Source organism: Rhinatrema bivittatum, chromosome 13, assembly GCF_901001135.1.
Source record: "Rhinatrema bivittatum chromosome 13, aRhiBiv1.1, whole genome shotgun sequence".
Classification (NCBI taxonomy): domain Eukaryota; kingdom Metazoa; phylum Chordata; class Amphibia; order Gymnophiona; family Rhinatrematidae; genus Rhinatrema; species Rhinatrema bivittatum.
This window is the reverse complement of record NC_042627.1, coordinates 69,764,557-69,787,562: the sequence shown is the minus strand read 5'-3', so window position 1 is coordinate 69,787,562 and position 23,006 is coordinate 69,764,557. Positions and strand designations below refer to the sequence as shown.

The 23,006-nt window shown below is 41.9% G+C and overlaps 1 protein-coding gene across 8 annotated transcripts in view; it reads right to left on the bottom strand.

Moving 5' to 3' along the window:
- NTRK3 (neurotrophic receptor tyrosine kinase 3) overlaps positions 1 to 23,006 on the bottom strand; it is a 932,433-nt gene that overhangs the window by 418,775 nt on the left and 490,652 nt on the right. For all 8 annotated transcript variants that reach the window (XM_029575291.1, XM_029575284.1, XM_029575285.1 and 5 more), the window contains exons 5-7: positions 8,811 to 8,968; positions 5,317 to 5,459; positions 3,960 to 4,101 (exon numbers count right to left, since the gene is read on the bottom strand). In XM_029575291.1, coding sequence (XP_029431151.1) covers positions 3,960 to 4,101; positions 5,317 to 5,459; positions 8,811 to 8,968 — 443 coding nt within the window. The remainder of the gene's footprint in view (positions 1 to 3,959; positions 4,102 to 5,316; positions 5,460 to 8,810; positions 8,969 to 23,006) is intronic.

Here is a 23,006-nt window from a genome sequence, read left to right as displayed (position 1 = left end):
ACAAAACAAAAAGAGAATATTACTCCAAAAAGATACACCACCTCTCATTCGATTCAAGAGCACTCTTCTCTTATGTCTCAGCCCTCACTAATCCTCCTGGACCAAGCATCCCAGATGACCAAGCTCTAAAAAAAGCCAGTGAACTTGCCGATTTTTTCGACAACAAAATCACAGCCCTCGTAGCCCCCCTCAAAGGGCCTACGCCACACACTAGCCTTACAAGCAACCACAGCCAGCAATCAGATACAACAACCGCCTCTCAACCCAACACTCACACAGCAGTGCTTGAATCTCTCGAACCCACTTCCACCTTAGAAATAGTAAATATCCTTAAGAAGATAAAACCGTCCTCTCACCCCTTAGACCATATACCATCAAACCTGCTGAGTTCAATCCAGGACACCATTGCCAAGCCAGTGGCTGATATCATTAACTGCTCCCTCGCCCAAGGCCAAGTTCCTAAACAACTCAAGTTAGCACTTCTCAAACCTCTACTCAAAAAACCCAACCTTCCCACTACAGATCTGGCTAACTACAGACCTATAGCGAACCTCCCTATGCTAGCTAAAATTATGGAGAAAATCGTCAACAGACAACTTTCTGAATTCCTTGAAGACAACAACATCCTCACTAACAACCAATATGGATTCCGAAAGAAAAAGAGCACCGAATCCTTATTAGCCACACTAACAGACAACATTATCTTCAATCTCGAAAAAGGCCAACCTTGTCTTCTCGTGCTTCTGGATCTTTCCTCAGCTTTCGACACCGTGAACCACCCTAGCCTACTACAACAACTATCAGTCATCGGCATCACTGGAACAGCTCTCAACTGGTTTAAGTCCTTCCTAGAGAACAGAACATACAAAGTGAAGATAAACAACAAGGAATCTCACCCCATCCAAGTCAAGATGGGGGTACCACAAGGATCATCACTCTCATCCACCCTTTTCAACATTTACCTGCTCCCTCTCTGTCATCTACTCACTAACCTCAAGCTCACCCATTTCTTATACGCAGATGACATTCAAATTCTCATCCCTATCACGGAGACCATACACAAAACCATATCCTATTGGAAAAAATGCCTCTCATCCATCAACGATCTACTAACCAGCCTCAACCTGGTGCTAAACACCAAAAAAACGGAAATTCTCATCATAGCACCAGATCAATCTACCCCGCCAACATCCATCAACTCTCCAGACACCTCAGGATATTCCACCGCACCTCAAGTCAGAGATCTGGGTGTACTACTTGACGACAAACTCAGCCTCAATAAATTCATAAATAACACCACAAAAGAATGCTTCTTTAAACTACAAGTGCTAAAGAAACTAAAGCCCCTTTTACTCTATAGGGATTTCCGCACAGTACTCCAAGCCATCATTCTAACTAAATTAGACTACTGTAATTCACTCCTGCAGGGCCTTCCAGCATACACTACCAAGCCACTCCAGATGGTTCTGAATGCCACTGCAAGGATCCTTACCAATGCCAAAAAAAGGGACCATATCACCCCAATCCTACAGCACCTCCACTGGCTCCCCATCAAATATAGGATCCAGTTCAAGACCTGCATGATGGTTCACAAGGCACTACATAACATCTCCCCCCTCAACCTAACTTTCCAGCTTCAACTACACTCTTCTAACAAACCAACCAGAAGGGCATACCAGAACAGAATGATCACCCAACCTGCAAAATCTACCCTGAGGAAACGCGCTCTATCCACAGCGGGCCCGTCACTCTGGAACTCACTACCACCGGACCTCCGCCTAGAACCGTGCCATACAACGTTCAAGGTGAAACTCAAGACTTGGCTCTTCCTTCAAGCTTTCCCAGAGAGCTAAAGCAGGAAGAACAAACTTCCAGCCTTGTCTTACCACAATAATGTAATGCTCACATTGAGTCAGTTTTTTGTTCCAAGTTGTTACCTAAGTTGATCTTAGTTGTTTCTTAATATAATATATTACACTGTATTATAGTTCTTAATATAATATATTACACTGTATTATAGTTCTTCTGTTCATTATATTATATTTGATATGTTCCATGTAAACCGCCTACCCGGCGATAGCTATATCTGTTAAATGTGAACCGGAGTGATATGTATTGTATACAGGAACTTCGGTATATAAAAACCAATAAATAAATAAATAAATAAATAAATAAATAAATTGATGTTTTAGGGCTTGCAGTGTTGCCTTTTCATAAGTAGGGTTGTTACTGTTTGAGTGCTGACAATTAGTGCCGTTTTTGTAGGGAGCGGCCTCGGAGGGAGCGGCCTCGGAGGGAGTGGCCTCAGAGGGAACTTTCCTTCCACCTCCCCCCACCTTCCTCTCCCTCTCCCTTCCCCTACCTAACCCACCCCCCGGCCCTAACTAATTCCCCCCCCCTTTATTTCAAAAGTTACGCCTGCCCGAGGCAGGCGTAACTTGCGCGTGCCAGGCCGGCTGCCAGCGTGCCATGTTCCGGTCCAGGGGCTTGTCCGGAGGCCGCGGCCACGCCCCCGGCCTGGAACCACGCCCGCGACCCCACCCCCGGAATCCCCGACGACACGCCAGCTGCAACATCCCCCCCTGACACGCCCCCAGCATGCCCCCCCCCAGGAAAGCCCCGGGACTTACGTGCGTCCCGGGGCTTTGCACGCGCCGGCAGCAAATGCAACATAGGCTCGGCGCGCGCAGGGGGAGCTTGGGGCAGGTTTTCAGGGGGTACGCGCGTACCCCTTTGAAAATCTGCCCCATAATTTTTAATTGCATGTGTGTGTCTAAATGTGTGTGCATGCATGTATGTAGGGTGGGGCTGGGGCTGGGGGTGCAAGGCTATAAGTTTTCCCATCTGGCTCCAGATGGGAAAGCAGAATTTGATTTGGAGCTATATTTTCGGGGGACAGGGCTCTCCTCAGTCTTGCCTGCAGCAATGATGCTTACAGTTTTGGGCCACGGCTTCCCTGGAGGAAGCAGGCAGTATGGATTGTTTCCAGTCCTCCCCACTTCCCACCACAGAAACAGGAGACGGTATAGCACAGAATCAATGAGAACGTGCTGGAGTGGGGGAGGCCCTGAGATTTGGAGAGGATGAGCCAGAAGGAGGCCCTCGTAAGGCTTCTACCCGAGGTGGCTGGGCTGAGCTTTGATGGGCAGCTAGTTGTGGAAACGGAGAGTCTTCTGGAGAGTGAGGGTGCCAAGAAGGGGGCGAGAATGGGAAAGGGGAGGGGGAGGGTGGTTGCGGCAGACTAAGGGCTGGCAGCAAGCATCAACGTTTAGGGAACGCTGCAGCAGTGCAGGGACAGGGGGACACTCACTGAACACAAGAGGAGCAGCACAGTAAACGTCTGTGTGTGTTCGAGCCACTGGCGGCTGGCAGTGTGGTGGTCTCATTACTTGGGCAACACCAGACCAGAAAACCAGGATGTATAAGAAGATGGAGCCCAACTTCTGGGGAAGGGTCCAACCGATTGCACTGATGGCAGGGGGACTGCAGCTCAGTTTGCTCATCCATGCTCTATTATGTTTGTTAGGAAAAATGTGAAATTTTGTCGGAGATTTTTTTTTATCTCAATTCTGCCAGGTCACATGATGTTCCTTTCAACGATTAGCTTGGTGTGCTTTAGGAGCGGTTAAAGCACAGGTACCCCACACATTGGCTGGTTTTGAAAAAAAGAAAAAATCCCCCGGGCTGATATGTGCCTGCAATCCACCCCTGTATGTACCTTCCCTAGAAAAAGGAGGAAAATCAAATGGAAATAAAGACATCTGAGCAGGCAAGAAATCTATTTCCAAGGAGCAAACTTCAACTTTGCAGAATTTAGGAAGTCTAAAGTGAAGGGCTAACTCTTCCAAACAGGTATATCTTGCTGCACTGTTTAAACCATGAAAGGATGAAATCATTCTCGAAACTGATGGACTTGCTGGAAGACCTCAGTAAAGATGGGATGTTCCCGCATTACTTACAATACACCGTGAGAAGAACACTAGCATTCGTCATGCCAACCACATTCTCAGCAATGCAGGTCAATCGGAAGCCGTTATCCTCACCAGATACATTCACCAGCGTCAGATTGATGGAGTGGACATTGGTCCAGTTTAGGTTAGTCTGAAAACCACGAAAGTTCAGAAACAGTTTATTATGTTAAATTAAATAAATTGGAAAACTTACTTCAAGAGGTTTCAGAAATGCAATGAAATAAAAACCAAGTGCATTTGCAATGAAAAAGCCAATTCAAGCTCCAATAATGTCTGTGAGGAAATGCAAGCAAAAGCTGTATTAAAAGAAACAATTCAATTTCAGTCTGTTGTACTGGGTAATTTTATTCTTCCTACAATTACTTTGAAACAAGTTGCATTATTGTCTTAATTGTTAGAATAATAAATTTTGCATCAGAAAGTCAATGATAGACAAATCACACAATTAGTTTAATTATGATGAACAATGGCTTCAAATGCTTTGTTTCACAAAAGTATTTTGAAACAATTTTCCATTTTAAAACTGATTATCTTCATGAAGGAAAAAAAGGAAAATTAAAAAAAAACCAATTTAACCTTCAAAATTAGATTGTTTTGTTTTTTTTAAAGGTAAAGGAAGAAGCGGAAAATTGCTGAATTGTGAGCCTGGAGTTGCTATACCTGTAACATACATAAACTGAAAAATGTATGTGCTATGTTGTATAGTATTCAGCAGGATTATACTATATTAAAGTTTGCTACAAAGAAAAACAAAACTTTCAAATATCAATAAAAGAGCAAAAGTCTCAAATTTGGGGATGACATTTGTTGAAAAATAGGGATTTCATGTCCAGGTTTAGTATTATGTGTAAACTTTTTGCTATAGAAATTAAAGGTTCAGGCAAATATTCTATGCTTTTGTGCTTGATGCTAACAATAAATCACCGTAAAATGGTCATAGAATATGATGAGTTTTAAATCACATTCCTACTTTATACCAGCAACATCTGTATATGAAATTTCAAGTCAATGTCTTATGAAATGTGTGATGAACAGCAGTCTACAGCCCACTGTTGAACTCCAGTGACTGGAAATCATTGTGCTCTCGACGTGGGTATTAATTGGTTTGCATTTTCTCATGACCTTTCCATTATGAAATACTGTGACAAGCTGCACATATAGCACATGATGCCGATCTGCATCATAGAGTGAAGACACACTGGCACAGCCATTTCATGGGCAGAAAAGTAAACTCATTTGCATGTTCAAGGGCAGTTAAGGAATAGTGTCCATGGCTTATCAAAGACGGTGACTCCATTACCTTCATGCTTTTCCCTTCCCTCCCCTCCCCCGTGCCATACTCTACCTGATGGGTATTGATTGAATGAAGGCTTGCCACGATCCAGTCGACATCTGGCAGAGGTGAGCCAGAGCCATTGCAGGTAACTATTGCATTCTCACCCTCTCGCACATCTAAGCTGCTGTGGCTGACGCTGATCTCTGGTAGGTCTAAACAAAATTGATGACTTAGTTTTAGGAAATACTCTGCCATACCTCTTTTCACCTCCCCCACCCCAGTCAAAACATGGAAAGCATGAGTGGTTTAGGGAGTTCTTTGAACCTCTAATTGAAACTGGCTGAATTCACTTAACCCTGTTTATCTAGTAGCTAGCTACACCTGCCCATATTTCTTTTCACAGACATTGATTAGCTTTCAGGCCACTGAAGGACATAATTATCAATGTTTCAAATGCTCGATCGAATTCTGGGTAAAATCTGGAAAAATGTCAGTGTGACATTTCTATTTTAGCAAAGGGAAGAATATGCACCAAAGTACAGCAAAACTCTCAAACGTTATTTGGTACGGTGATGCCAGTCATTGCCCCTAGAAAGCCTATTCTGCCTGGAAAATGCCTACTTCATAGACTATTCTAGAATCTAAACACATTTCAGGTTTCCCAAGAAGAGATTTGCATCATGTTCCAGCCACATTTAGAAAATGTATAAAAATAGAGGGAACTTAAAAAGGATCAAAGGAACAAAAAGGGATCCAAAAAAAAAATCACTCTCCAAGAAGTGAACAGCACCACCAAAAAAGAAATTGTTGTTTTGATGTTGAAAAGATCAGTTTCTCCTTTCTCTTCCTCCTCAATCAGTGCTGGGAATCTGGTACACAACTAACTGGGAATGTGTCTCCTATTTAATAACGCCCAATCCACAATTGCACTGCTCCTACTCTAGCCATTGTAGGAATGGCGCCAAGGCCAGAAGCCATGCACCAGGGCTCCTTCCAGAACCCTGCAACAACGGGCGCTAAATCTGACCACCAGGCATCTTCCCTAATGAGGACCCTGACTCCCTTCCCTCTCAGGGGCTGTGAATGCTGCCTGCACAGCTTCCCCAGGTCCTGCAGACCCAGGGTGCGGATGCCCGATTGGGGAGTTGAACTGGAGAGCCTTCCATGTGGCAGTGCACAGAACTGAGCCTGCCGATTAAAAGGTCTTTGAAGAGGAAGGAAGCAGGTGATCTGAAGGAAGCAGCTAATGTAGTATAACAAAAACCTTGTTTTTAAAATATAAAAACCAGCATTTAATTTTTTTGTATGAACGCATGTGTGTGCATGTCGAGTTGAGGGCACGAAGGCCAGAGAAAGAAAGAAAAAACTTCCTGCATGCTTGTTGTATGTATGGCCGTTGCAAAAACACTGCATGCGACATGTATTATGCAAAGATATTCTTAGTATTAAAGGCTTCGCTTGTTTATTCTACTCTCTTGTCTATACCATACTATTTTCTCTGCCTTTCCCTTCTCTTTCCATCAAATGATTATATATTTTGGACTTTAATGAATTAATGAAGAACTCTGAGGACTTATTCATATAAAGCCAATGTTATAGTTTCTTATACACTCTCTCTGTTTTATTGTCTCATTCTATTTCTCTTTTTACTCATTCACCTATCCTTGTGTTATTTTTCCTCCACTCTCTGTCTAACATACTGGGAGATACATCAAGCCACGGTAATGCTCTATCGTGCGTTAAACAGCATATATCATGCAACAGAGCACTGTCGTGGGAATATCGTGCAATATACCCCATAGTTTGCATCTCCCCGCCCTGGTACTCTCCCCTATTACAATGACCTTCTCTGCATGAGATTAGCATACATGAATAATGCATATATATCCAAAGAAGGTCATCACTAGGCAATTTGATGCAAATATTTTATCATGGCTGACCGAGAAGGTGGACAGCTATGAAACAATTAACTACACCTTTTTGAAAAGTGATAAATGTGAAGTGGGAGGTCCGGAAACCTCCTGCCTAACATTTAAAGAGCTGGCAAAAAAAAAAAGTCCAGCATCAACCTACTCGAGGCGGCTCCAACTCCCCAAAAGTGTAAAAATAGACACATGTAGCCATGCGGAGATGGCTCCAGCCTCCCCCCACCAAAAAAAAAATTTCAATAAAATACATAGCAAGCCTCGGGCCCCCTCCCCCACAAAGGTAAGAATCATTGGGGTTCAGTAGTCCCCCAACCCCCATCCACCTCTCCCCAAAAGTAAGACTCACTGGGGTTCATTAGCCCCCCCATTTCCCCTCCCCCCAAAGGTAGCAGCATTGGGGGTTCAGTGGACCCCATCCAAGAACCCTTCAAATTAGTCTGGGGTCCCTTGGTGAGATTGGGGAGCACCCTCTGACCCGGCCCAATTGGCCAACCAGGCCGAGTGCGAGGGTGCACTCCGGCCCCACCGAGGAATCCCAGACTAATTTGAAAGGTTCAGGGGGTGCGGGGGGTCTGGGGGATGGGGGGCCACTGAACCACAATGATTTTTACCGCTGGGGGAGGGGGAGGGGGGCTGGGGCCTGCTATTAATTTTATTGAAACTTTGTGAGGGGGCGGGGCTGTCACCCTGTGGCTCCACGGGGCTATTTTTTTTAACTTCCCCATCCATTTTTTGCTACATTTTTTGGGGGAGAGGGGCCAGTGGCCTTTTAAGGCGATGGCAGTCCTTTTGAGGTTCGGTCTACCATTGCATGTTCTTTTGCCCAATGGTGCTTGGCCACAAGACAAAAGAACACACCCTAGATCCACAATCTTTTTTCAGGGGGGAAGAGCCCCAGTATCGCAGTGACACCGCCCCACGATAGTGGAACCCCTCCTGTGAAAATACATCACGGCTTAATGACTCTGGGCCATTGTTCGGTAGCCCAGCATGTCAAAGTACATAATGAGTTTAGAGACAGTAAATTAATTTGGAGTGCCTGGTTGTCTGTGAATATGCTCCTCTTACCTACAAATGCATTCACACTACGGCTCCTCATTGCCAATCTCCCCATCACCTTCCATGAGAACGCCATTGATCGGGAAAGTCACTCTTAAGTGCACCCTTTTCCTTTGGTGCTAACTCCTGACTCTGCGCTTTCCACCTTGCTGCACACGTGTCTGGAATAGGCTTCCTGAGTCAGTGCATCATGTTCCCTCTCTAGCCATCTTCAAATCCAACCTGAGTCTGCTTTCAAACCAGAAACATGACTCGTTTGTCATGTACATTTGTCTTGACTAGATTGTAAGCTCCATAGAGCAGGGACTGCCTCTTATGTGTTGATGCACAGCATTTACATATCTAATAGTACTTTACAAATGATAAAAAGTAGTACTAGTACTTAATAACTGCAAAAACTACATATCCCAGCCAGCATGCATGTTAGTATCCACAAATATTATACTGTCCTCAGGATTCTTTCTTCCTATATGGTAGGGCCAGCTCTCTAGGAAAAGAATTAACCAACATGGAGTGTATCCAGAAATTAATTTTTGACCTTTCGACTGACCAGCTACAGATGGTCAGGTTCCTTACCACACTGTGTGATGTCCATTTCATGCAAACGGATCGTTATGGCATCCATGTTCATGCAATAAAGCTGCTGACTGTCAAGATTGGCCTCGCCCCTTGTCTGCCAGAGCTGAATCCACCTTATATCACAGCTGCAGTTAAAGTTGTTCCTTTCTATTCTCCTACAGAGGGGTGGGGAACAAACATGAATAAGAAGGAAAAAAGATAAACGACCAGAAGTAGGCAGGGAAAACCCTATTGAACAGGACATCCCAGTAGCTAGAAACTCATAGAATGTGCGCCACCTTCAGGCTATTTGTTAATAAAGGTTTAAAGAATATTTCCCAAACAGTCAACTTTCAAATATATGGCCTCTGTTTTTGTTAGAGCGATTATTTTCTTGGAAACAGAATATATTACAGCAACCAAGTCATAGGAGGTAATTTTCAAAAATATTTACATGCATAAAAATATCAAATATCAGAGCAATTTTCAAAAGCCTATTTATGCATGTAAAACCTTTTAAAAATGTAGCCCTATGGAGCAAAGTTTCAAACGAGGCACACATGTAAAATTAGCATTTTCAAAAGCCAATTTACATGCATAAATCATTTTAATAATTACCGCTTAATTCTGTGAAATGCCACAGTAATGTTATGAGCATCAGAAAATGAGCAAATATTTGGTTTACAATTACTATTTTCTTACAGTTTTCTTATAATTTAGCAATAAGGTGTTTTCTAGATCTAAGAAGAAACTATTTTGGCACATGGTTTCATATTAATTTTCTTTTTTTTTCTAACAAGAAATTACAGAATCTACTGCAAAGTTATTTAACTGGGATATTCCAAATCTTACAGATATTGATAGTGTTCACTTTCCAGCATTGCTACATGACCCATGGTCTGGCAAAAGAAAGCTAGACCTTCTGCATGCTATGCCGTATTGGAAAACCAGCATGGCATAAGATAATACTCTATCAATGAAGACTTTACTTCATAGTCAATATTTATTCATTTAAGCTGCTTCCAACTAGTTCCCATAACCCTGGAAGCAGTGTCACAAATGCAATGCATGAAATACATCATTTGTAACATCCTAGCTAATATGGACCAATGCGTTTGAGATGACTTGTGGATCCCCTGCTTGCATGGTAGCACCGAGAGAGATTCAAAGGAATTGCTGGAGGGATTAACTAAAGAATACCTTATTTTAGTGACGTTAAGTAACTACCAGCTGTTTATAGGTCATGGGTCATACTTTCAATTGCCACAGGTTGCCATGACAAACAACAGGAGATCCACTAAAATAAATGGAGGCACACCACAGATGTACAATAAATTACCAGCAATAAATTAGGAAGATGCAAATACATTTACGACATAAGCATACCGGGTACATTTTAGCTTGGTTTTTCTCCAAGATCCCATAGATTTGTGGTACCCATTTTTTTTTCTTAAAAATACAGAAGAAGAAGTAGCACATTTTGACAGAGGTAAATGCTAATTTGCTACAGATTTTGCCCAACACGTGACATTTTCAGGAAAAATGGGTTTATTGATTATACACCAATATTTTTGAAGACTTTAAAAAATTTCTCTCTAAGCTTAATTTTAAGAGGTTTTGCACATTATTGCACTGCACCACTAAATTCACACAGGGCGTGTGCAGTTTACCACTTTTGAAATGCTGGAGCCTGCACAAAGGCTGTAACTTGCTCTGAAAGACCGACAGCTAGGTTTCTTTTTGTTTCTGAATGCAAAACAATCCTTTTTCCTCTTGCATTCTGACTTATCAAAAAGACACCTTAAGGAGTTGAATTAACACAAATGAATAACTTGGGAGCAGTAGCACATCCAAGCATGACGTGAGTGAATGTAAAATGTACTTCCCATTTCAGAGAGATTTTGTCATATTTCTTAAAGATAATTGAATTAGGGACAAATATGAAAGATGCATGAATGGGCAGTAGCTAAGAGGGATGCTGCCGCTCACAAGTTACAAATTTGTGCTAACTGTATTTGCTACTACGCTTTTATAATAAGCATACACATTTATTTGTATGTCCCGATAAAGAAATACAAGTAATTTGCACTTCAGAAGAATAATCCTACAAGAATCCATCTAGATCACAACAGCCATTTGGGGAGAATAAAATCCAAAAGAAATTACTCAGGTAATTAAGGAGTTAACTGTTTAGGGATCCTTTCAGTCCCCTACTAATACATGGACAGGAATGCACCATTTGGTAGATGGGGAGAGACAGAATTGGTAGTTTGCTGGGTTTGCAGCTCCCCCATGTGGCAGCTAGCAATGGGAGTACCCCCAGTGTTTTCCTAAAGATCACCATTTTGCTCTTGAGGACACTTTTTGCTTTCAAGGAGGCAGAATGTCCGATGCTATGTTCTCAGTTTTCTAAGCCTTAACTTTAATTTTCATGGAGACATTTGTTCAAATGCCACCTTCAACTTATTTAGGTTTGGAGTGCCAAATCCTTTTTGGCCTCAACTAAGCTGTTTTTGAGTTTTCTCTTCTAAGAAATGGAAGACGTCCCCTTCTTGCAAGTGGAACCTGAGGTCATCAGAATGCAAGGAGAGGGTGACTTCCAGACATCCTGAGAGGAGGAGGAAGGAGAGAGAGGCGAGAAGGAGAGGAGACGGACCACATTGCTGGCCCATGAGTATCTACTGAGGGTGAGGGGAAGGAGGAACAAGTCACCCCCCTTGATACTACAAGAGGGGGTAGAGATAAAAGACTTAAGGACTTTAAAAGTACGTTTTGATGCTTCACCTCCATTGGGAGGAAAGTACCCCAACTTGCCCTGAGATCCAATGGGAGGGAAGGAATTAAGTAATTAAAAAAATTAATTAAATTGGAGAGACATCTGAACTTAAGACTTTAAGAAGTCACAGACTTACTAAACGTATTTTGTACCATCTTAAAAGTGACGTACACAACTGTAAAGACTTTAACTCATCATTGCGCCTTATCAGTAAAGAGAAATGTTGGAAACCACCAAACAGCTCTCATGGGTCATACTGAGTAGTGATTTTGTTATCATAAATGCTGAGATTATCAGTGCTGTGTACAAGAGACTTAACTATGGGGAAAAGAAAGAGCAATGTAAGGGCCTTGAAAGGAAAATCCTCCCCCACCCCCCACCTTCCCCGCCCGCAAGCAGGAAACCCTGGGAAATAAATCTAATGCTATAGCTACAGTGTCCAGCTATGACCTCAGGAACTACCATACGGGGGTCAAGCATCACAGGGATTACACCTGGGTAAACGTGAGCGCTGAAAATTGCCTTGCCCTTCCGAGGTTACAAGCTCCCATGCAAAAAAGGGCAGAGGAGTGGGTGGCAGGAGGAAGGGAGGGGAGAGGGCTGACAGCACACAGGGATTTCGTTTACCGTGCAAAGTAAGCCCTCAGTTCCTAAAGTGTCTGTGTCACTTGCTGGGACCTGCATTTTAGCACTGCACGAGGCTTCAAAACTGCCCCACAAAAGCATGATAATTACATGTGCTTTAATTTAAAAAAATAAAATTATATATATATATATATTTTTATTTATTTATTTATTTTTTTTTAAGTATTTCAGAAGCACAAAAGTACTGTGCAACTTGCATATCAGCAGTGTAAAAACATTCCCCTTTTATTGGTGGCTATCATATCATCAAAGACGTAGGCAGAGCCCATAGCTTGCTTATTTATTTGAAGGACTTCACAATTTGTAAAGTGCTTACTACTATCACTCAGCTGCCATCAACTACTGAATTATGTTCTTGACCTCTTGCTGTGGACAGTCACACGAAAAGGAACTACATAATCCTCTTTATAATCCCATCTGAGCAATGTTGCCAGTTTCTTGATCTGACCCTTCTTTGAGCTTAAGTCTTGTTCAAGAAGAAGGGCACACACTGTCAAGTGCAGACTCTACAGGATGAGACGCGTCTGAAGAGACCTTACTTGTGTCTCTGGGCTTTGCTTTTCTTACAAGAGTTGAGAAGGAAAACGAGACGGAAAGTAAGAAACATCGTATCCCACGGCATGGTGCAAAAAAAAAAAAGACCCAAAATTTGCTAAAGCCATTTTTTTTTTTTTTTTGTGGAATTGAGAAGGAAGGAAAAGAAAACGAGTATTGTTTGCATTGAATCAAGCTTTGCCTCGGTGCTTAATTTTTGTCATGTAAGAGGGATTTTTTTTTTTTGAACGCCGAAATCACCCACACAGTTGGACGCACGCAGCAGGCACGCCACCACTGCACCTCGCTTACGCTACTGTTTGGAAAGGAGGCGGCAGGCGCAACGCGCGCATGTTTCTACTGCGCAGCCATCAGATAATCCAGAGTACAGGGTATCTTGTAAGTCAAACTCGTCTTTGTTTATTCAGGCATACAAAGAAGAGTGGATTTTCAAAGCTCCTTAGATGTCCAGTCTTGGGGCTCAAATCCACCCCATGCAGTTTTCTAACCAAGAAAGTTTTCTTGCAAACCATTAGACCCTTATGAGCTCGATATTCAGTGGGCCGGCAAGCAGAACGTTACCCGTGTAGCTGAGTCTACGTGGATATTCAGTGTCACTTAGCTGGGTAAAATCTGCCACTGAAAATACCCAGATAAACTTACCCGGGTACCTGTAGGACAGCAGTTTTTCCAGCCCATACTTATGAAGACAAGTTTATCCAGCGAGTGCTGAATACCAGTGTTAGCGGGATACATTTGCGCCATACACCTGGGATGCTCTCCCCAGCCCCCCCCCCCCCCCCCGGCCGGGATAAATCTGTGCTGGAAATTTAAATCTCTGGGTTTTTTCCAGCTAACTTAGGGGGTCATTCTCTATAGCTTTCGCACACGATAGCTAGATCGGGGCGGAGTCGGCACCGGAAGGGGAGGAGTCGGGGGCGGCACCGGGGCAGACGCGGCGAAGACATCGCTGACAGCGAAAAGGTAAGGCCCCTTATTTCCGCCAGTAACACGCCCGATAGCACCACCTTTCACGGTGGCGCTATCGGTTTGCGAAAGCCGGCAGCGAGGGCACCGCGGTGGTGCGATCGCTGCCGGCTTTCAGGGGGCCCACCCCCCCACTTCACCCCCCCACTTCACCCCCCCACTTCACCCCCCCTGCCCCCGGTACCACGAGATTCACTAAGGCCTGCGATTTTATTTGGAGAAACCCTTTTGAATATCGGTCACATATTGGGGGTAATTTTACAACTCCCTGCATTGTTACAAAGTCAAATTACCTACAGAATTTACACCAGAGCTCACAGTGAATTTATACTCACAAATGTGCTTTCAGAATTGACACAGAAACACTATCTGCACACAGTTATTTACACCTGTTAATTTGTACAGGTATTATATGGAGGGGGGAGGGGGGGATACCTGAATACTTTTACAAATTTTAAGTATGTGTCTAACTTCAGAGCCTCCCCAACCCAATCCCGTCAGTGCCTCCAATCAGTCTGGATAAACTTGTTCAGAGTGTGGCTTTTGCACTTTTCTGTGCATTTAGCACATCGACTTTATAAAAAAATTTTTTTATAAACTAATTAGGTCCGGAATCAAGACAGATGATCATTGGGAAAAGGATGTACATTATACGAAGCATTTTATCGTATCAAATGATCGAAGCATTAGGCAATGCGAGAATTTAAAAGATGCTTGAGGAATTCTAATAGAAACAGAAACACATGTTTCTAAAATGAGTAGAAAGCTGGAGAAACACTCCCAGATATAACGCCTTCTTACTCAGACACTTAGAGCCCGATATGCAGAAAATCTTAGATGGAGAATCAGCCCTATCCGGCTAAGAGGCACCCGATGAACATCCAGCTACAGTCAGCGGGCGCCACTTAGAGAGATAAGTTTTCAGTCGGATAACTCAGGGACGGATTGGCCAACTGGGGTTTCGTGTATGTCCCATTGAGCCATTCCAGCCAATCACGTGGTTGGAGCCTCCTCGCAAGTTTCTCGCAGCAGCGGCAGTGGCAGAGGCGGGAAACAATGCCGCTGCCGCCCCTCACCACTCGGGCTCTGGCTCTCCCTTTGGGAGGTGGGAGGTGGGTAATGACATCTTTTCTCTCTAAGTTAGCCTCTATTGCATTATGTCAGAATTAATTTATTTTCAAACATACATTTTATAAACAGATCCAGGGGCGCCACCATGGCCCCGAGTTTGGCGAACGTATATATGGCAAACTTTGAAGAACAACAGCTGTACACATCTACCTGGTTCAACAAAATCTCTCACTGGTCCGTTATATCGATGATAATTTCTTCCTGTGGCATGATAATGAAGTTTCCTTGAATGCATTTTTGAATTGACAACACCTTGGACACCAATCTAGTTTTTTCCATGCAATATCACCAACACATCATTAACTTTTTGGACATTAATATTATAAAAAAAAGACAATAGTTTGGCAACCTCAATTTACAGAAAATCCTCTGATAAAAACACGCTGTTACATTTCACAAGTTTTCATCCTTACCATCTAAAGAAGAATCTTCCCGTAGGCAGTTCCTATTATTATGTCGATTGTGCACAACCAGAATAGATTTTGAACAGCAAGCTGATACTTTGTCCAGGAAAGTACTGCAGAGAGACTACGGTTATAAAATCAGCACATAAACGTGCCAGCAATGCCGAACGACAATGGTTATTACTGGATAACACAGACAATCCTACTCCGGTCCCCTTAGTATGTACTTTACGTTACTCCACTAAAGTTAAATATATTGTGAGACTCATCAGAAAATACTGGCACATTTTGAAAGTCCATTCTGTCTTCAAAGATCCTCCCATCATCGCATATAGCAGAGGAAGAAACCTCAGAGATATACTAATACGGTCCTTCTTGATGGATATCCCGCTGTTGGACCCTACTATTCAGATTGGTCACTGGCCATGTATGAACTGCTCTATGTGTTCTTCAACTATTACTGGACCTGCATTGATGGACCACAAAGGGACCAATCATAATGCTTACACCTACACAGATTGTAATTCTAAGTTGGTTATCTACATGGTCATGTTTCCTTGTAACAAACTTTATGTGGGTCGCACTAAACACCTTATTCATATGCAGTTGATTGAATACCGCAGTTGTTTATCAACATCTAAAATACAAGTTCCTTTAGTGGCTCACTGTAAAGAACAATCACATTCTTTCAAGGATCTAAAATAGAGTGTGATCGATCAGATTGTGCTTAATGAGGGGGGGGGGGTGATCCTCAAGCAATCCCCAACCTTAAAGAACAACAATGGATCCATAAATTTAATACTATACATCCTCATGGCCTAAACCAGGCCATTGAATGGTATTCCATTTTATAATTACCTCCTATAAATACTTCTTGAGTTTATGAGAATAATATGGATGATTTCCATTGGCCACACGTCATTATTGTTAGTCCTGATTTGATCATATACGTCACATCCGATTTAGCATCATCCTTTACTCCTTATATGGTCATCTACATCATTTCCGTTTTTACAGCATACTGACAACTGGCTTTAAATAGCCCGCCAAAAGGTGTTGTCACTCACATTAAAATTGCAGAAGAAGCAAATATGTCTATAAGGTAATGCTTTTAACGATGTGCATAGTTGTTTTGAAGTACATAACTGTGAACATAACTTATTGGGAACCTTTACGTTTTGACCTGTCTAGATGATACTTTAATATTTTGCATTTTGATATATTGCAAGCTGACTTTTACAATACCGGAATAACACCGGAGCAGTATCTAGCCCTGTGAAGAAGGAATCCTGCTTTCCGAAACACGGACCGTGTCGGGCGTCTTTACATATTGAACTTCGATAAATCAGTTCTTTGGGCTGACTACGGAAATTAAGCAACTTTATAAGTTAAGTCAAGAAATGTATCATTCATAAGAATGTGAAGAAATTGATTATGAATAGATGATAGAATTACTTTAAGTATCGCATCACTTAAAAAACTGAAAAAATGACCGATGATTAAATCCTGTGGCAATGATCAGATGTGCGTTGCACACTCAATGATGTGCACCTACTAAATACATTTTGCCTGAACATGATGGTCATAAAAAAAAAAAATGTTGTTGATTAATTTGGTATGTTAGTTTCTCTTTTGAAAATAGTTAAGTTGTACATATAAGGAGCAGCCTCTCAATGGAAGTAATGAAGGCCAAAATAGTCTCAGAATTTAAAAAAAAAAAGTGTGGAATAGGCACAGGAAGCCTAACTTTCAAACCTATCCTCAGGAGGGCATTTATGAGCCTAAGTGGATACATGGAGAATTATGCCAGTAACTTACAACCTGTTCAGCAGGAGAAGCACAGTTTATAAAATACTACATAATTCTGCTCTGAAAGTACACACACGTTTCAATACATGCAAATATTTCCAATGCAAGAAAGTGCATACTTTTTCTACTTATTTTATAAACATATGTGCGTATATTCCTCATGTATAAAAGAATAACATATGCGTAATAACCCCAATTTATATGCGGAAACAGGTCATATATGTAAAGTATGCGGGTATACTGCTCTGAAAATGCTGGTGTGCATATTTGAAAAGACCAGTTCAGCCAACTCACATCTCCAGTTCACCTAGACGCTTCAGCACTTCACCCTGAACCCTCACCAATTCAACCAGACTTCTCATCTAAAAACTACAGCCAACAATCAAGTCCAGAGTCACTCGTACCGGTCAGTGAGCAGGTGTAAAGGTGTCCGGGTACGTTAGGTAATGTACACGTGCCTCTCTCTTACAAAACAGCAACTACCATGCGCACTTCTGAACCTTGCCCCGAATCGCCCCTAACCCCCCTTTTCTCCCCCTCCTGGTAAAATGTACTCGTGAAATGGAAAACAGGCACGAACGCCCAATATTTATAAAATATCATATCCCTGACTACATGCTATATTTATACACAAAAGCCCTTTGAAAGTTTGCTCCAAAGGATTGAGAGTTATAGGAAAGTGAAGGTAAAGCTGGAGGTGAAGCAGGAGCTGAATTTTTGCAACAGAAAGAGGAAATGATCAGACTTTCAGTCCTTTGTCTGCTGTCATATTCTGTGATTCTCTATAGCATGAAAGAAAAGAGAGTGCGTGGTGCTGCTAAGGTCCCAATCCTCAGGCAAATTTCAAGATGTTTCCTAAGGAAGGACACCTTAGTAGTCCTGACAGCTTGCATCTTAAAATGTTCCTTAAGCTTCACAGAAGATCCCTGTTCCATACTCAAAAAAATTGTTGTTTATTTTAACTACATAACAGATTGTCTGACAGTGCCTTTTTCAACCAGAATCTTTTATGACTTAGCTAACTTTTTTTTTTCTGTCAGAAGAAGGTATAAGTCAATTTGCTGTAAAGTTATATAATGATAATTTATTTTTATTCAATATACTCAGTGCTGTAATAAACCACATGGTTAATCGGTCCCCGCGTTTACAATATTATACAGAGAAATAAGTAATCTGTTTGTGACATACAGTACATATAATAGGAATTCTGCTACCTTCTTTTAACAAGAGTAAGAGCACCTGTATCGGTTCGGGGGGGGGGGGGGGGGAAGGATTTTCCTTTTCAGGCTGTGATATCTTTTATTGGGCCAACCTAAAAATAACCCAACAATGATACTGCGCATATGTTTTCAAAACCACTGAAGAAGGAAACAATGTGGTCTCAAAAGCTCTTATACAACATCTTTGGATTCGTTTTATGTTGCTCTAATAAAAGGTATCATATCCAGCAAAAGATGTGGTTAATCCGGCAAGGTAATGCATGCTTTCCAAGGGGGATTTATACCCCTTTCACTTCTTTGGACAAGGGTGAACTGAGCTGATCAGCCATGAAATCACATCACTGAAGCGAGAGCATCATGGGATAGACTTTGAACTGCTGTAAGTAATAAAGGAGATAAAATACCATGTTACAAGCTTATTGATAATTAATGAAGGTAGCATTAATAATAAAAAAGCAGTGTGCTTATGGGCTAAATTTTACTAACAGTCTGCATTAGAGCCAATGATGTAACTTGTCCTAATCGAAACACCCAAGGGATGGCTGAGCACAAATTAACTCCTGCCATTTACTGAGATCATTTAACACTACTAACCTGGCACTTTTTAACACTGATTAGTTATGTATTTACTATATTATTTATTATTACGCGTCCCACTTGCTTTTAGCAATGTTAATGCAAAAGGGAGGGCAATCAGTCTCCGGGTTTCTGCGCATCGTTGCCATTAAAGAATGTAAATCACAGATGGATGGGACAGGACTTCTTCTCAGTCTAGATAAATCGTTTCAAATTGAGGCGTGGTGCATGCGTAGATTTTTCAGCCGGGTCTCCCGGCGCGGTTAATGAACACTCAGTCCCCCACGTGCACCACGTTGCAAGCGAAGACTCAACGAATTTATTAAACACAAAAGTTAATGGGAGAAGCCCAATACAAGAAGAGATTAAAAGGGGTTGTGAAATGTTCTACCAGTCAGTCACTGGCTAGTTTCCTGAAACTTTAGATTCTTGTTGTTATACTTTGCTGCAATATTCATTAGGTTGATACGCAGCTTGTATGTAATGTATATCACTTGCCAAGACAAACTGCGGTGGTAAGAGAGATGCAGATCAAAATATTTATAGCAGAACCAATGCAGTGCGTTCAGGCTGCCTGCACTATCAATCCAGTGCTAACGTAGCCGCAGTTCAGTTTGTTTAGAAGTTAGGCTGTCCTGAATCAGCATGAACGAGGATTTCCACTCCAGTGTGCACCCTAGTTCTTCTTTCTGGGGCTGAATGCAATCGGGTTAAAATCACATTATAATCGCCGACCAGGCTGTTACCAATCTTGAGCTTTCATAACAAAAAGGTCAACTGCAGGTGTCCCTGTGTCCTTGTGGTTGTAGCTAACACACTGTAGGAATAAATGTGTTCGGCCCACGAGGGAAGGAGGAGGGTCAACATCTATGCAGTCATCCGTAATTATTGTGAATTGTGTTGAAGGCTTCAACCTTGAGGTTTTAATGTCATCCCTCCTCCCCTGCTTCTGACATGTGCCTTTATTGTTTGTGCTCTCACTGGATTTGCTTCCTCAGAAACATAAGTGAACAGCAGTTAGCTTTAAATACAAAGATAGTCAAATCTATCCATATTAAAAACTGCTTGCCATATTAATCCTGATTTTTGCAATGCTTCAAATACTGTCTTCTTTAATGCCTATCGATAGTGTACTTTCACGTATCCCATATTTGCATTTCCTTTCTTCGCTTATATTGTAAATATTTCTATGCATCAATGGTTTTCATTCTGTATTATAGCACAAAAATAGAATCTGGAACCTTCTGTGTTTCACAGCTAATTGCATCTTTTCGAAAAGGGGCTTTTAAGTGTATATACTTGGTGTTCTTCGTTTTATTGACTGCATTTATTTTTTGTGGCCATTTTCCCTTTGCTCTAATTCTCAGTTCACTGCAGTGTATCGCTAATGTTCTATTCTGAAGTAAAGGGTGCACTATGTATGAAGTGGAGGACTCGTTCCTTACTAGATTTGTTTGTGCATTTTCAACCAATAATTTTTTCTGAGTGCAATTGTCAATGAGTAGAGGGAAACAGACAATAGGAGATGAAAGTGAGGTTAAATGACTCAAGGCGCCGGCTAACCCTGTGGCTTGGCAGTAGGATCAGGTTCAGGTCGCTTGCCTCACAGAGTTTGGGTTTAGTAACATACTAACACAGAAGTAAAATTTAAGACCTGCACGCGGGTGCACATGTGCGTCATTTGTCAGTGCGAGCACATGGACGCAACAATTTTAAAACATACGACATCTAGTGTGGACATAGCTACAGAACTGTGTGCACAAACTTCTGAACATGAAAATACAAAAAGGAACCCCAAAAATAAAAAGACAAAATGAAAACAAGCAAGGAATTCCATTGAAATGAACCAAAGCAAAATGAAACAAAACTCTTTGGCCTGATCATCCTTCAATAAATAAATAAATAATTTCTAATTTACCTTGATGGGCACTACCTTGGGTGAATCTCCTCAGAAATGCACTTGATAAGTCATAAATATTAAACAATCACCTCCTTTCCTGCTTCTCCATATACCCAGCAGAATCCCTCTGGCTCTGGCCACTGCCTTGAGATCATCAGACACTCATCTCCACATGTTGCTTCCTGTCTTCTGTTAGGCCAAAAGGGAATCTATAAAACTTTCTCCTTTCACTGACATTCCTGAAAAATGTCTTGTCACCTAATATTACATCTTTAGCTATCTTCTTTTTTTTTCACTTGTGCTATTGTCATCCTGTTTTTTACCTCCTCGACCAGTACAGCTAGCACTATTACTATTACTTATTTCTAAAGCACTACTAGATGTACTCATAAGATCCACATAACAGAAAGCTCCTGCTCCATAGCACTTATAATCTAATCAAGACAAACACACATGACAAACGAGTTTATAGGAAATGTACTTATTAAAGAGAAGTGGTTAAGGTTTCAAAGTAGCTTCAAAAAAGTGATTTTTTTTTTCAGATGGAATTTGAATATGGTTAGGGAAGGAGCATGACATGCTGACTTAGAAAGTCTATTCCAGGCAAACGGAACAGCCAGAAAGGTGGAAAGAGTGGAGTTAGAAGTCATCCATGGAGAAGAAGGGCTCAGATAAGAGCTTCTTTATTTAAGAGGTTGAGGAGAAATGAATGTAGTTCATGAGGAAGGGGACAGGAAGAGAGAAGAAAAGATAGGTAATGAGGAGCTGTAGAGCGAAGGCATTTATAGGTAAGTAAGAGAAGTTTGAACTGCATGCAGAAATGGATAGGGGTTACATGTCATAGTGACAATGAAGGAAAATAAATTGTGCAGTCAAACTTGGAATAGATTACAGTGGAAAAAGATGATTCAGAGATACCCACAAAGAACAGATCACAGTAGTCTAAAGAGGAGGTAACAAGAGAATGGAAGAGAGCTGTGGTATGGATGTGTGTATTATTTTTCGAATGACATACAAAATCAACAAAACATCAGTAAGAAAAAGGAAGTGATAATCCCCTTGTACAGGTCCATGGTGAGGCCTCACCTGGAGCACTGTGTTCAGTTTTGGAGCCCCTATCTCAAAAAAGGATAGAAACAAGATGGAGGCGGTCCAGAGAAGGGAGACAAAATGGTGTGGGGTCTGTATCAGAAGACTTATGAAAAGAGGCTGAAGTATCTAAATATGTACACCCTGGAAGAGAGGAGGTGCAGGGGAGATATGATACAGACCTTCAGATAGCTGAAAGGTTTTAATGATGTACGAATCTCAAACCCTTTCCAATTGAAAGGAAACAGTAGAACTAGGAGTCATGAAAAGAAACTCTGGGGGGAAGACAAAGAACCAACATCAGGAAATATTTTGTTACAGAGAGGGTGGTGGATGCCTGGAATGCCCTTCCAGAAGAAGTGGTGAAGACAAAAAAAGTCAAAGAATTCACAGGGCATGGGACAAGCATTGAGGATCCCTAAAGGCTAGAGGATAAAAACAAAGAAAAGGGTGCATGGGAGTAACTTACTGGTGCAATGGTCATTACCCTTAACCAAAAAGCCTTGATGATTTTGATGCAACTGCAACATTGCTCTCTGCTTCAATGGCAGGAGGAAAAGGAGAATTGGATTTAGACCACAACCAACAAGTGCCCCGTCTTTTACGGTCCGGGGAACTGATAAGCATGGGAGTGACCTGCACAGAGCAGCAGTTACTACCCTTAAGAGAATGCATGGGGTTACTACCCTTAACCAATAAACATTCTCTGCCTTGACAGTGGGAGAAGAGGAATTGGATTCAGATGACAACCAACACGGGCCGTGACTTTTATGGTCTGGGATACTGATTATGTAGACAAAAGGGAAAAAGCACAGGACTGTTTCTACTGCCAAGTCCATACGCAAAACACATCAAGCAGCATTGTCTGAAATTTTCAAGAAGGCTCATCACCCAGTAAAAATGTTGCTAGCAGTACATTTTTAATGGGTTATCATAAGGCTTGAGGGATAATTGCATGGAGCAGCAGTTGCTATCCTTAAGAGAAACATGGGGGTAACCTGCAAGACAGATACTATTATAAGAAGCTTGCTGGGTAGACTGAATGCACCATAAGAAGCTTCCTGGGCAGACTGGATGGACCATTTGGCCCTTTTCTGCCGTCATTACTATGTTACTACGTTATGTTACTCATTCATTATATCT